This window comes from Cyrtonyx montezumae, unplaced genomic scaffold (genome assembly GCF_038088225.1).
Source record: "Cyrtonyx montezumae isolate F1298 unplaced genomic scaffold, pur_monq_1.0 scaffold_3, whole genome shotgun sequence".
Lineage (NCBI taxonomy): Eukaryota > Metazoa > Chordata > Aves > Galliformes > Odontophoridae > Cyrtonyx > Cyrtonyx montezumae.
Window position 1 is genome coordinate 149851629 of NW_027072034.1, and position 12233 is coordinate 149863861.

The window sequence follows — 12233 nt, forward strand, 5'->3', positions numbered from 1 at the left end:
TGGATAGTTGGACAGGTTTTTTTATAATTTATTCTGTGCTGCCAAAACATTGAACAAATTGTGCATCTTTAAATTTTGAAGAAGCATAAAGGCAGCTCACAGCATCAGTTTCTACTGCAAAATGCAAAAAGTCCTTCTAGTTTTGACAAATCAAATAATTACTACTTATCTTTTCAATGTCCTTAGTGGAATGTAATTGCATTACTGATCTACATGATGGAATTGACTCCTGGACAAAAGCAGAGAGCTACTTTTAACACTGCAGGTATCTCGTTCACCAAGATGATGGCCACCATATCTGTTTTGGGGCATATTTAGAAAGCAAGCATGATGTTATTGTCCTTTTCCATTTTCTGTGTTTGAATTTGCTTTTTATCCACCTATGTGCTCTCATTTCATGGATAAGTAGTTTCCATAATAGCTATAAATTCTACAAGCAAAACACAAATTAAAAAAGTATTTATCAGGATTATATTACCTGGTATGAGGTTACTTTGAATACACAAGGAAAAGAATGATGACATTTATGGTAATAAAGAATGCACTGTAGAGAAAAAGGTAAATTTCACACATTGTTTGAGATTAAGTATGCAAAATGATGGGATTCAGAAGACTGTGACAGAGCATAATCTGAAACTGAAGCTTGGGTTTTATTAACTCATCCACATTAATCTCTGTTTTGATACTGAGTTTCTCTGTAACGCTTGCTAATTATTTGACTTAATGTTTCAGTTTTTCTCAATATAAATAGAATATATTCACAGGAATGCACTAAAATCTATGAAATAGACATCAAAGGTGGGGTACATCTCAAGTAAGTTTAAATGTCTGTGATGTCTAAATCCAAGATAATTTTCTGAACTCTAAGCACTGCTGAAAATAGGAGCTCCTAAGGTGTGGTCTGAATTACCCTAACATTCTGTTCTATGGACTTCTGTTTTGTCTTAGGAATGTTTCTTTCTTGGCGCTGAGAATAAAACACTGCAGGTCGCTCTGAAAGTAATGCCTCCTATTTATTTCCATGGAAACTAGAACAGATGCAGTGAGCACAATAACACCATTTGATAGAGCAAATTCTCAGCTACAAAAAACTATTTTTCAACATAGTTAACCATTAACTGTGCATTTTTGCCAGCAGTGAACAAGAGCCTACATGCTGCACTCATGAAAATCAGCACCAGCAAAGGTGCCCCAAAGTTATGTCACCACTGCTGAAATGCACCACGCACCACCTCACAATGCTCACATCCACTATAAACGTTCAGCAAGAGTCAGTCAATGTCAGTGAGTGCAATTTTATCTGCACAGAGGAATTCAGTGACACTCCTTTGCTTCATACACACCTCCATGTCAGATGCCATTTTGCCAGACTGCCCTCTGCTGCCATCTGTCACACAGCAACAAAGTGTAAGGGAATACTGGTGAGAAGGTTCAGACTCTACTGCAGAATCTCCAACATCTGCCTCTGACATTGTGGACAGCATAACAATATAGGAGGCATTACTTTTGAAGCAGTCGACATACATCTTGCAGGCATTTATGAAATGAATCCCAGCCAGGTCATGTTGAAAAGGAGAAACTCTTGCTGCAATTATGTGCACATTCCTGTGATTCTGAGGTTGCGTAATATGAATGTATTCAAAATACTTCCCCATTTTGATACAGCAACTTGTAGCTTCAGCAAAGTTCCAGTTTATGTATATTTGCAGCCCTTCAGTGATATTATTCTCTTTAATAGAGTCATTATCTATAATTTGCCAGGCCACAGGGAGATGTGATAAATACCTTTGGTGGTTTGATCTGATGAGATTCAAGAGGAGATCAGAACTGCACAAGCTGCAGTCATGATGTTTGAGATACCTTCATAAACCTAGGTCTTTCTATTGGAAAGCATCTATATACTTATAAATACTGAAAGTGGACTACTCCAGCAGCATTTTCTCCTTCTAAGGAGCTGAGTAGCTGGTGTAACTAGAAGCAAACTATGTTACAGTCTCTCTATAGTGTCAGTATTAATGTTTTGAAAAATTTTATGTGGATTCTGCTTCTTTGAGAAACTTACTGCCTTATGCTGAAAAATCCATACTCCTTTTGAGGAACCAAACCACAAAGACAAAAGGCAACGAAAGCTTCTTTTTGTTCTGTGTTACCGACTGCACAGCAGGAGAGCTGAAACAAGCATTTCAAAGCATCTCAGTTCTCATTTCATAGGGTTTGGAGCCCAGGCAGAAGCTGCCTCTTTCTGGAGGTGAAAGGAATAGGAGGCTGTGGGTGGGCTGTCCGTGGGGGAGCAGGGAAGCAGTGGAGGTGAGAAAACAGAGTTAAGAGCTATTGTATTTGGAGTAGAAATGAGATGGAAACTTTTTATTTTATTTTATTATTTTATTTTATTATTTTATTTTATTTTATTTTATTTTATTTTATTTTATTTTATTTTATTATTTATTTTAAAGTGGAGCACATCTGACTTCTTTACTAGGGATGACTGTGGGCAGCAAAATGGGTGGATGGGCACAAAGGGAGTGTTTGGCACTGCACCACCTAACTCTAAGGTACCTTTCTGCCTTGTAGACTCCTCAGCCTCAAGCTAGGTTCTCCTTCATTTCTGGGAGCTCTGAGAAATGGTTTGTGAGGATGCATAAATCCTGTTAGACTAACACATCTTGGGAAAAATGCTTTTTTGTTTGCAAGCCCTGAAATAGAGGCAGCTGCTTTGAGAATAAGTGCAGGTAAGAGCAATTGTTCGGTTGGACAGAGAAGCATCTTAGGAGGTGGTACACAGAAAGCAGCACTTCAGTGCTGCTCTTCAAAAATAGCAAGTGCTTATCTCTGCACATCGTATCCAGCTATGAGCATTTGTTTGACTTCAGACAGTAAAGCCAGGGCAGTCCTTTGCTGAAAAGAAATTTGAAAGAGCTGCTTCCTCTGTGACAGTTCACTGCATAATGCGTATGGCTGGGGGGCAAAGGACTCCTTTCAGAATTCCCACTCTGCTGGGTTTTTGAGCTGAGACATAAATTCACATCTCTCACAACTCATGCAAGTATTCCTAACCATAAGATATTCTAAGTCAGTTCTCTCTCCCTCCTTTAGGTAGAAATCATACCATTTTATATAAACGATCATCTTCTGGACGAGGCATTTGAGCGGCCCTTTTCTTCTTGAGAATGTTATAAACCTCCAAACTGCAGGATTTACACTCCCAATGACTACTTAATTATCCATTTGTAATGAAAACAGCATTGAAGAAGATATCAAGAGAGACTTTCACAGAATGCTTGAGTAGCTTTGTAGCCAGGGGCACTTTCCAGAGAGGTGGGAATTGCCATCAGGTCCAAAGTAGGTAGAGATTTCTGAATCTTCCACAGGTGCCAGTTCTTTGCAGGATAAAACAGACTGTTTCCTCCACATCCTAAGAGATTTCCTTTTTGGCTACATTCAGTGGGCAAGCCTAAAGAAGGTACGGTGACTGGGCCATAGAACGTGAGGATGGTGGGTCTGTGGCCTTGTTTTTTTTGTGCACTGGGACAAGCCGTGTTGCAGAGAAATGGCAGTGTCACATCAGGTACACTTGCAAATGTCAGCAATGAAAGTGTCATTTTGATACTGACGTCCTTCTGTATAACCACACCCTGGTTAGCTTTGAAAATCCATTCCAAGTCTAAAATAGTCTTTCTGTTTCAACCTGCATTTTGTGAACTATCTTTTCTAGAATACAGTGCATTTGTTTGATTTTACAGGAGGCATCATTAAACTATTATATTTGATACTTTGATATACTTGGTACTTTGATAGATGTTGACAATTTTAGTATAGAGGATTTTCTACGTTTCTTAGGACCATGTGTTGGTTAGTGTTAATGCACAAATGAAAACTGTATTTTTCTGTATGAGTCTGAATACAGCATATATAAACCTATCTATTAGTTATACATTTTCATGGAAATGGTTCACAGTGGTAACATGGAACTCAAACTATATATAAGGTTGTGATAATAAAATGCTACCAGTATAGATCTGGGATTAGTCATCACTAACAAACCTCTTATATCGTTATTAAGGTATATCATCAAAGTTATTCTGAAGAAGTACTAATTCTGCCTTCTCTCCTAAAATTATTTCATTTACATACATGTTTTGCCAAAATACGTACTCATTTCTTTCTAAAGTTGTGTATATCTTATACCTATTTTCACCTGTGATGGATCTAATTGGGCTTTGTCTGATATTTTAGTTAAGGGAGTGTTTACTCCCTAACAGTATCAAGCTAACATTAGCATGTTGGATGTTTCACATGATGATGTTATCTAACCTGGAACATGGACTATAGCTCCCAGGTGGGGGCTTTTGCTTTTCTGAAAATAAACAACATTACCAATATTATCTTTTAAACTTATGCATATATGTAGACTGCCTACACTGTATGCAGTTAGGCACAGCCTTATGTAATTTGTCATTTAAAATCTTCTGCCTAAAGTTAAAACAGGGTTGGAAAGTCAGGATGGAAAGTGAAGTGTTGAGTGATGTATCGTGTCAAACCTGGTGATTCTAGCTCAATTTACTGTGACATTTTTCAGATGTTGACAACCTGAGAGCACTGTGTTTTTCTATAGGTGAACAAAAAACCATTATACTACAGATGTAACACAGTGTTCATCTGGGTTCTGTTTATATTGTTACTATGAATTAATTATTTTTCTGACTTTTACACAGAATTTAGACACATATCAAGGAAAGTCTGGAAGAAACAACTCACAGGCTGTCCAGGCTCATCTCCTCCGAGAATCCTGAAGCCAAAACCAGACTCCATTCTCCGAAGGTGAACATCCAACTCCTTGTAATCGGGACCTGGTATAAAGAGAAATCCCACTGAGCAAATCATTTTGGTTTTTTTCCTGGAGAATTTCCACCATCTTCCCTCCCCTTTTGTGTTCATAGCACATGGCTAATGGCAACCTGGTTAGAGCTGGTGGAAACAAATGGGACACAATGCATTGCACACAGACAAGGAAGAGACACTTGAAAATGTAGGTGCCCTACAGAATGATTATGTTCAATAAAATGCACTACACCCAAGCTACAACACATTCATAGGTGAACAGTACTGAAAAGGTCTTTCCAAAATAGAAGTTATAAAGGTGCCTTCTTCCTAAGACTGACTGCATAATATTTTTCTGTTCAGCCACCTCTGGCATTTAATCTGTGTTTTCCTTGCAGTTTGTTAAAACCTAAAGAAAATAAACTGAAATGGGAGATAAAGATACACAGAAAAATTATCAGTCCAACTTACAAAAGACAGATAATCATTTCCGGCCACTTTAGTTTCCCACACACAGAAACCAGTATGTTTTTTTACATAATGTAGCTTTTAAGTACTCTGCTTTCAGATATTACCTTCAATAAAGAATTCCGATGAAAGCTATCATTCTAAGCCTGTGAGTCTAAAGGTTTAAACTGAAAACTAACACCATTTACTTGAACTCCATAATGCTGCTCAATTAAGGTCTCAACAGCTTTATGGATCATTAAAATTGCACTTCCATATGCCTGCATAACATTCCTGTAAATGTATGTCCTGCCCTGGTCTCAGTTCAGGAGTGCAAAATTTTTTAAAAATCAGTTTCTTTTAAAAGTATCTTTAGCTTCATTTGAAAAAGCTTGTTTTGGATCTGGATGCCCTCAAAATATGAAAGAGAAATTCTAAATAAAATTTCAAATAGTATAAAATGAAACAGTAAGTAGTTTAAGGATTGTGAAGCTGTTTGTTTTGACTATCACTTTGTCCGAATAATCAGAAATACTTTGGGCTCATCAGCAAAAGCAGGACAAACTATGAGCACAAATGGTCTTTCCTACAAATTACACTCTAGTCTACAAATTGTGACAGCTTTTGTTGCATGTCAGCTTGTTGCCAACCCCAAAAGACAATAAGGGTTGAGTAGGTTTATTTCAGCAAACTGTTCCTAATGTCTCCAGTCATGCTGTGTTTCCTCAGGAGGGGTGGGACTACAGATGGCTGAAATACTGTGCTTCAGCCACTCTCATTTACTGATCTCTCCACAGAGCATCCATGGACATTTTACGAACTAAAGGGTTGGACAGATCCCAGATCCTGTTTGGAATTAAAACTGATCTGGTTTTGCCAGGTCATGTAAAGGCAGACACAATGTAAAGACAGAACTACATGCAATGTGTCTATACTGTGATCATGCCATAAAAATCATCTCTAGAAAGCAGCATGGTACATTGCTCCAGCAATGTATACTGGTAAGAGTGAGACTTAGTCAGTATCAAATGCTTCAGCTGGTAAAATGAAAGTATTATCACTTCATAAACAAACAAACACAAAAAAACCACTATGCTATTCATATATTTAAAGATGAAACCCAAACAGGTCCTACCAGCTTATCATTCCTTTCAAAGGAAGTCAGATTTTTATTTGATGTTTCTCAACAGTGAATAAGAGAACATATGAAGTGTTATGTTAATTTAATGCAAAGGTTGTTCAAAAGTTGTGAGAAGTAAAATAATTTTAAGATGAAAGCAATACTCCATCCTTACCTGACTTGCTTAGTACAGCAAAGAACGCAGCTTATTATTAGGGAGATGACCTTGCAGATAGACACAGTAGGATCTAACTTTAGGTCTTAACAGTCAAAGGCATTGTATCCAGCAGTTTGCTACAAATTAAACAGTACCTTTTTTTTTTTTTTTTGGTACAAACATGAGCAGAGATGGAGAGTTGGGACTACATTAGGAAAGTATAAAACAGTTTGGCTGTGAAAAATACATGCTCTGGCACACAGAGAATTTACTAGAACAGACACATTTACCATGCTCATCAAAACCAATGGCTCCAATTTTGGAGCATAAGACTCCAAAAACAAGTCTATTTTTCTACTTGTCTAGAATGGACCAGACAAGACAGATTGGCCATGAAAAGGTAAGTGGGGATATTCTTCTTTTCTGAGTTCTAACACAGTTTTAGATTAATTAACTGTGGCCATACCCCTACTAGGAATAACCTTTGTTTCCAAGGAAGTGAAACACTACAGAACCCATTCACTGCCAACTCCTCCCAGGCAAGCAAGAGCTGGCTTTGAAGGTAATGCTCTTTTCTGTCTCACCAAGCAATAGAAATGGAGTGGAAAGAACTATCTAGTCCATCATCGAGTCCAGCTCCCTGCTACCACATTTTTTTGTAAGCAAACAGCGCATAAACCTTTCCAGTGGAGACATAAACAAAGAACACTGCATATCTAAACCTCTTCATGGTCTTTGTCACTAAGTCACCTGCCTCCTCCAGCATTTTTACTGATTTTACTCCCCAGGATTACACTTGTTTTTTCACAGAGATACCATATTATCATGTCCACTGACTGTCTAATAACACTTGGGAGCATTTCCACCATTGCTGTTGCTGATTGTTTCAGCTTTCATGCTTGCATGATGACGTGACTTCCCTGGCTGCACTGATACCTCTCCATTGGTCTGAGACAACTACTCCACAGATACCTGAAGATGCATGAGTGAATGTGGATCTGACTTCCACAATCTGTTTTTGTGCTTAGGTCATTAATAAAAATGAAAGAGAGTTACTGCAAGGCTTTCCACTGATATTATCCCTTCAGTTCAGAAACTATTCTTTTAGTGCAACTGTTTATCCACTTTCTAGACATTCCTCTTTATACTGCTTTAAGCACTGTCTTCTCCAGGCTAACACGGAAGTGCATCAGTTACAAATAGAATTCAGTAAAATGTCTACCTGAAATCTAGATTGATTAAACACGTGTCACTAGTTTGGTACAAAAAAATCAGTTACTAGGTTAGTATGTTGCAAACAACCACTGGCTTTCTGCGTTCTGTCTCAGTCTACCACCATACTGGTAGATAATTGCCTTTAACTGAAAATATACTCTAAAGTCTTGCTGATTAAGCCTTTTTTCTCCATTTTTGAAGCTACATAATTCATTCAATACGATATGTTCTTACTACAGCAGCCCATGCTTTGTAGATTTTCTAAAAATCTCTACTGTCATATGCCAGCTATTTCAATATTCCTAAGTGTACAGTGGTCAAGTAATCTTAGCTGTGTGATTACATTTCCTACGATATATCTTCAGTGCTTACTTCTCTACAATACTAGCTTTTTTTCTCATCACAAAGAATTGGTAGTTAAGCTAAATTTTACCTTTCCTGGAACAGATTTTCAATTGATCATACTCACAAAGAAAATTACCTATACTTAAAAGTAAAATGACACTTCTGTGCCTTGCAATATACAGCAAACACTTGGTTAATATGACTTCGTTATGGAAAATGGGCCTTTTTTTTTTTTTTCCCTTTAGTAAGTTACATTGGAACCTTGTGGTTCATGCCAGATAAGAAGAAATGAACAAGTCTGCAGGCATAGGAGTCAAGCTGAGACTGAATTAGTACAGGCTTTTACACAGTTTACTTTTCCTTCCATCCAGTGTAGTTCACCTGAATGTCCTATATCCTACCAGACTCAATTAAAGTCAATATTTCTGAATTTATCATACAAATATCTCGTGCAAGAATAATGTTCCCTGCTCTCCTTTATTTTCTGCATGTATGCATTGGAAAAAGGACCTTAAGATTTTCCTTTTAGTAAATTCATTGCCTCTTATAATTATAGCATCTTGTTTATTCATTTTCCCTTGTGTAAAAGAATACTTTTAAAAATAATCATTTGGCCTAGAAGAGACAAAACCAGTTCTCTTTGCTACATTATAAAAACAGCTGGCTCCCCGTGAATTTAAGAGCAGTACTGGAAAAGCTGCAATCTGATGATTGCTGCACAATGAGGATGATAAAGAGAATTGGGAAATTCTGTTTTTGGTTCCTGATGGGAATTTGCTTCAAATATAAAGGCACCAGAACAGATTGTTATTGAACAATAGTGAGATCTTGTAGGTACAGATGTGATTATCAACACCCAGCTACATTTCTGTACTGTATTCATTTGAATTCTTATGTGGATTACACATTGATAAGTGTACTTGCAATTGTTTCTAAAAGGTGCATAGAGAAAAAATATTTTTGAGGATGATTAATTCATTTTCTATGAATCAAGTGGCACAAATGCCAAATAATTTTTAAAGTGATAAAGCTGGTATTTGAAGCTATGCTGTAAGTGTTGAGAAGGATTTTTTTTTTTTTTTAATTAAAACTCATCTACACTGCAGTTAAAGCAAAGATGAAGAGCTTGGTTGTGGTAACTTTACAGTCTTTCTGGATGTTTCCTGTTCATATTAATAGAAAAGGAAAGCTAGTAAATATAGATGCCCTTATACAAGTAATTAAAGTTAAAAAAAACCCAAACCATTCAAACCTATTCAACCTATAAACTCTACCAGGGTACGCAAAAACAGCACCAATTCATATTTAATTTAGGAGCACTATGCAAGCTGTGTAGGGCTAGAAAAGACTCTAATGGGATTGCCAAAACTGCCTGCTTTGTATGGGATGGCTTTTTCATCTGTTCACTTAAGACTGTATCAAGAAATGAAACATAGCTCTTCTTTAATCACATCCATTACCATTTAACAAGACTGACGTTAATTCAAACACCAGAAAAAGCTTTTTTGGAAAATTTGCTTTTATATTTTTACAGAACAAGATATAACTACGGTGGCAAGCAATATTTGGGTCTGCATAATAAATCAGTTCTGTTCTATGGCAAATGATATATTTAATTTCACTTTTACACAAAGTAATGCTTAAGATAAATTTTGGACATGAGCTGTAGAGAATAATTAAGTTAAAGGGTGAACACTAACATGTGAAAGCAGATGTAAAACTGTGAAACATACACAAAGATTTGCTGAAGAAAAATAAATACTACTTCTTGCTCAGTATACAAACCTACCGTATGAAAAGATTAAGACTTAGTATTCTATAACACCACAAAAGTCATACAAAGATAAAATGGTGCCTGGTCAGCCATGACTGGCCACAATCTAGAGAAATGATTAAAGAAAGAATTACTCAAACATAAAATGAAGGACAATTAGTTTACAGGACAATGAAGACTGAATAATACTTGCCAGAGGAATCCACTCGAAAACCAGTCCTGGGCAGCACTTGTTCTGAATAGGAAAATGGGGAATCAAAGATGAAATAAATTTCTCAATTTATTTAAAGATGCAGCATCGCTTTCTCTGCTGAATTTTGAATTACTGAAGAGCAATTTCCAATTTTTATTATTTTTATTGCACATTTTTTTTCTCTTCCCTTCCTTTCTAACTTTATAGATAGAACATGTATATGTTTCTGCTACATGCAGACCTCTGTCCATTTCTAAGTAAAGTGAAAGAGACATGATGATGGTAGTGTTCCTTTAACAGAAGATCATTTATGATGAAGATAAAACTGTTAATGCATTTGTAATTATGGAAGTTAGTGACAATATTTGTGCTTATTCAAGCACAGCAATACAATGATATATCTAACGGTTGTGTTTAGATGACTTGATCATTGCTTCTATCCAGCTCAACTGCAAATTGTCTTTTATCATCACAAAGAACAAGACTTTGCCAGAGAACAATAAAAACAAATGGTTGTATGTAAAGGTAAATACAATTGAATTCATTTCTCATGCAGGTAGTTTCAAGGTAGCTGCATTTTGCATACAAGGCACTAACCATCAGTTTGTTTTCACATACAGCTACCTTGCTTGCATTAGAGGAGTCAGGAACAAAACCATAGCTGAATTCACTGTCACATATCTTTTGATGATTTCTATATGCTGTAACAAAATTTGCATTATGATTCCTACAGAATTCAGAATGAAAGGCAAAACTTCCCAGATGAGAAGTTATTTGCACTGGACTATTGAGAACAAATAGGTAAATAAATTGCTAGCACATTCATGTGACTGTAAAACAAAATATCATTACCAGTCACATTACATGGAATAAATGAGGTAAGATCTGTAACATTAGCATCTGGAGGGCAGTGATTCAACAGCTGAGTGCATTTTACCCTCTTGAGAAAGAAGACAGGAGTTAAGTAGGAGACAGAGAACACAGTATTTAATCTGTGGGTGGCTTGTTACCACTTTGGTAGAGTTCAGACTAAAGCTGCCTGCCTGAGCTTCTGATGGACTGCTTCCTAAAGGCAGTATGGAAATTTGTCAGCAGCAGCTGAGAAACTCATAGTTCACTTGAGTCAATAACGAGCTAAAGCTCTAGGCTAAAGACTTTGTCCCAAAAATAAAGATGGATGCCACCAAATGTCATATTTCTGTATTGTTTTGTAAGTGTATTTACATGACTGCTAAGACCTCTTGACTTCTGTTTCAGAAGTTTGATACTCTGCTTACCTCAAGTCTAGAGAGTTGAGTGGACAGAAACATCCTTTTGAATACTGTGCTCCAATTATATTTGTGTTCAACTATTGTGTCATAAGTTGTGTCATGTGGGCCACAGCATTTTAGCTTCTAGGTGGCAGGATGTCTTTACTTCAGAGGTGAAGGGCAGTCCCTTCACATGCTTTAGATTTTGTAAATTGATTTGAGATATCTCAAGTGAGAGGTGCTATCTAAATGTAAATTATTCCATCAGTACAGCTCTTGAAAACTAGCACCTTGGAGACAGATGCTGCTCCACTGCAAACTTGGAGAAATTTGGGACGGGGTGCATAATGCACCCCCTGTGATTCAAGCAGAGACGGTCAGAGATCTTCTCCTCCATCTGAACTGCCACAAGTCCATGGGGCCAGATGGGATCCACCCAAGGGTGCTGAGGGAGCTAGCAGAGGTGATTGCCGAGCCACTTTCTGCCATCTATCAGCATTCCTGGTTATCTGGAGAGGTCCCACAAGATTGGAGGCTTGCCGATGTGACTCCCATCTTCAAGAAAGGCCGTAAGGAAGACCCGGGGAACTACAGGCCTGTCAGCCTGACCTCGGTATCAGGGAAAGTTATGGAACAGATGTTATTGAGGGAGATCACACGACACGTGCATGGCAATAAAGGGATCAGACCCAGCCAGCACGGGTTCACCAGGGGCAGGTCGTGCTTGTCCAACCTCATCTCCTTCTATGACTGGGTGACCAGACAGGTAGATGAGGGAAAGGCTGTTGATGTAGTCTACCTGGACTTCAGCAAGGCCTTTGACACGGTCTCCCACAGTATTCTCCTAAGGAAACTGGCAGCCCGTGGTGTGGACAGGTTCACTCTTCTCTGGGTGGAGAACTGGCTGGAGGGCC

The 12233-nt window shown here is 37.6% G+C and overlaps 2 protein-coding genes across 7 annotated transcripts in view; both read right to left on the bottom strand.

The window, feature by feature from the left end:
- The window catches only part of GSAP (gamma-secretase activating protein), a 416138-nt gene that overhangs the window by 354970 nt on the left and 48935 nt on the right, over nt 1-12233 (bottom strand). The gene's annotated exons all lie outside the window — the stretch shown is intronic.
- MAGI2 (membrane associated guanylate kinase, WW and PDZ domain containing 2) overlaps nt 1-12233 on the bottom strand; it is a 718224-nt gene that overhangs the window by 65705 nt on the left and 640286 nt on the right. For 5 of the 6 annotated variants that reach the window (XM_065743669.1, XM_065743670.1, XM_065743668.1 and 2 more), the window contains one exon: nt 4756-4847. In XM_065743669.1, coding sequence (XP_065599741.1) covers nt 4756-4847 — 92 coding nt within the window. Of the gene's footprint in view, nt 1-4755; nt 4848-10069; nt 10112-12233 lie in introns of all 6 variants that reach the window. The other variant, XM_065743673.1, reaches the window with a different exon arrangement.